This window comes from Chironomus tepperi, unplaced genomic scaffold (assembly GCF_022539635.2).
Source record: "Chironomus tepperi strain 1889 unplaced genomic scaffold, CSIRO-AGI_Ctep_v1 contig_335, whole genome shotgun sequence".
Taxonomy (NCBI): Eukaryota; Metazoa; Arthropoda; class Insecta; order Diptera; family Chironomidae; genus Chironomus; species Chironomus tepperi.
In genome coordinates this window covers 193,392-196,518 of record NW_027226457.1, presented here as the reverse complement: position 1 = coordinate 196,518, position 3,127 = coordinate 193,392, and the positions used below count along the sequence as shown (strand labels likewise).

Below are 3,127 nucleotides of genomic sequence, written 5' to 3'. Positions count from 1 at the left end.
ACAATGCGTTCGTGCTTTCAATTATTTGCTCAATATATTGAATGTAAGTGTAACAAGAAAAAATGGAAATAATGAAAAGCATCTGTGCATGGATAGCTAATTTAGAACTTTCAAATGAAATTTTTAAAATCTTATCGAATAATTGAAAAGTTGAATCATAATTGAAACTTTATGTGATTGCTGACCGAGTAAAATGAAAAACCTTCCATTGAAACTTGTATTTCACTTAGGAGCATCGTAACAGTAAGCAAATAAAATAAATCACACATAAATAAAAACGATTTTTCTATAAATTTAAAAGCATAACATTAAGTTCAAAAAATACTAATAAAATTATTAATAAAAAATTCATGTAAAGTAACACGAACCTTCAGGTCATCACATTCAATCTATATCATTTCATATCTAGTTTCATATTTTTGAAATAAATATGATAGAAAATGTTTCGCAAAATGAAATTTATAAGAAAATACTCTAGCCAACTATAAAATGAAAGATTGAAGTTGATAAAAGAAAGAAACCACATCGAAATTGAACTGAGCATTACAATTAGATGAATCGAGAAAAGAAAGGATACAAGAAGAAACCATGAGCGCAAATGACAACTTTTTAGATAAATTGATTTTTTTTTTCTAAAACTTGCTTTATTAGACTTTATTGTAGTTTATATCTACTTTGTAGATGATTAATTTATAATCTTAACCTCATTATCATCTAAAAATTCCAAAAAAAAATCCAAATTTTCTTTGTGAAAATTACTTCAGTTTTAATAATAAAACGACCATTTTGATTCAATACGTTGGTGTATGCCAACTGCCCTGCTTATCTCAATTATTTAATTTATTTTTTCATTTAGGTACATGGCAGTATACAGGCAAGTGTAGAGTATAGATAGAGAGATGACATCGTAGAAATGCACATTGTACGAATACAATATTTGCTTCAAATGAAATGATTATTTTTTTCAATTTAATTTCCTGGTATGTTTTACACGGATGCTGAAAATAATGCACGAATGAGCATAAGAATAAGGTAAATTTATAGAGAGTCAACTCATGAACTTTTTTGATTCTTCATCACCATTAGAGATTTTATAGATGAAACTAAGGATAGTAAAAAAAAGAAGATAAAAATAGATCGAAATGAAAGGAAGCCAAAAGACAAAAAAATTTAATAAACTTTTGCTACCTTTTTGACATCATAAGACTCATGATTGCCAACCAACTAAGAAGCCAACAATAATAAAATAAATCGGAAAGGAGTATAAGAAATAACCATGACAATTTAATATAATTTTTCATATCTAAGATTATAAAATAAATTATAAAACACTCACAAATATATTTTAAATGATGACAGGCATTCTGCTTTTCTGTGAATCTTCTAATAAAAATCAATATTTTGAGCTTAAAATGAATAGAATCTTCAAAACATTTTTACCGTAAAACAAAATGTTACATGTAAATACAAATTTATTGAAACATAATAAAACAGATACATACAAAAATCAAAATTGAAATTGAATTTTATTGACCAACTGTGTTATTTTTTTCTCGGTTTTCAAGCACAGCAGCATCTATCTTGCATTTTAGTTCATGTGAAATTCCAACTCCACGTATATCAAGATGTCTTAAAACTTTATTATTTGAGAGTTTATTTAAAATTTCTGCACCTAAATCTTCACTTAATTTGTTAATCGAAATGTTAAGCTTTACAAGTCTTTTATTATTTTTAATTACATAGAGTAATGATTCTTCAATATTTTCGTCAAAAGAACATGACGATAAATTGAGTTCAATTAACTCAACAATTCCTGCCAGTGCAAAAATCTCATTGGCTCCTTCCGTAAGAATTGGGTTTAATTTTAAATCCAATGTTTCAATTTTTCTTCGCCTTAAAATGTTTGCAAGCAGCGCTGCTCCCTCATAACTAATAAAATTATTACTCAAAACAAGATGACGAACATGGGGAAGTGAGTCATGTGTTAAGATTGTGCAAAATGATGACAATCCAGCATCACCAAATCGACAATTGGGCATTTCAATTTTTACAAGAGATGTATTCTTATCCAGTGCCAAACCAATTTGTTTAAGCATTAGAGGTTCCAATTTTGAACTATGAAATTTGAATTCATGTAAATCAGTATTGCAAAGTCCTCGTGTAAATTTTTTAATATCATTATCAGAAATACTCGTGCACGTAAGATAAAACTTAGTTCCGATTGTTCGGCAATCATAACTGATTGATAAACTTTTAATTTCATTGAGACTTTCGAGAATTGTATCAAATGGTATATGATCATTAATCGTATCATTATCATGTGCTGGTTGGGCTTGTAAATGATCAATCCTTAGGTTTCGTACAAAAGGACTGCATAAATCTACTAGACTCCTGATTTTGTCAATATTAAAATCAACTGGTCTAAGGTTTTCAAGTGATTCTGACAAATATTTCTCCATATAAAGTTCAATCCATGGGCGTTGTTGATGGTTACTTATCATTGGCCATTTTGTTCCATACATTCGCTTCCATAATGAATTCGCTTTTATATGTGTGCAAAGATCACCAAGTTGTAAATTTTCAAACTCCAAAATATCTGCTAACAGTGATCGATTTTCTTGAACAAGAATACCTCTGAATAGTGGCAAGACTAGAATTAAAATTTGCATTTTTTTACAAAAAAATTATTTAGGTTCATTATCAAAATCAATTGAAAATTGTATGAATATATTGATTTTTTCTTGTCCATCAGTGAAAGCACTTCTTATATTTGCTATTCGGGCTTGTGAAATTAGCACATAAATTCGCTATAGCACGGTTTGAATACGGATACATTGGGTGCATTGGATTAATAATTCTACGAAAAATTGTGTTTCTAAAACACTGTGAATATCTACATAAAGCTGTTAATGAACTTACTGTTCCAATTTTCAGAAATAGTTTTAACACAAAGCTCAACAAGCGATTCAGGATAATTTAAATCCCAATTAAGATTAATTGCATCCAATATCTGTTGATGACTTTGATGATGTTGTTGCTGATTTTCAGTTTTCTTTGTTGTTGGAACATTTTCTTTATGTATATATGCAAGATAAATATTTCTATCAATTGTGTTGGGATACTTCAT

At 28.3% G+C, this 3,127-nt stretch overlaps 1 protein-coding gene across 1 annotated transcript; it reads right to left on the bottom strand.

The window, feature by feature from the left end:
• Nucleotides 1–1,526: 1,526 nt before the first annotated feature.
• LOC139093299 (dynein regulatory complex subunit 5) lies at nt 1,527–3,127 on the bottom strand. Its single transcript, XM_070643979.1, has 2 exons — nt 2,920–3,127; nt 1,527–2,650 (listed from the first exon to the last, which is right to left on the bottom strand). The coding sequence occupies exons 1-2, from the start codon at nt 3,125–3,127 to the stop codon at nt 1,527–1,529; spliced, it is 1,332 nt and encodes a 443-aa protein (XP_070500080.1).

Bases quoted from the DNA above. Each gene is read 5' to 3' on its own strand.
- LOC139093299 (XM_070643979.1), bottom strand. From the start codon at position 3,127: ATGAAGTATCCCAACACAATTGATAGAAATATTTATCTTGCATATATA. The intron at 2,651-2,919 runs GTAAGTTCATTA...TTTTAATTCTAG, and splicing joins TATTTCTGAAAATTGGAACA to TCTTGCCACTATTCAGAGGT.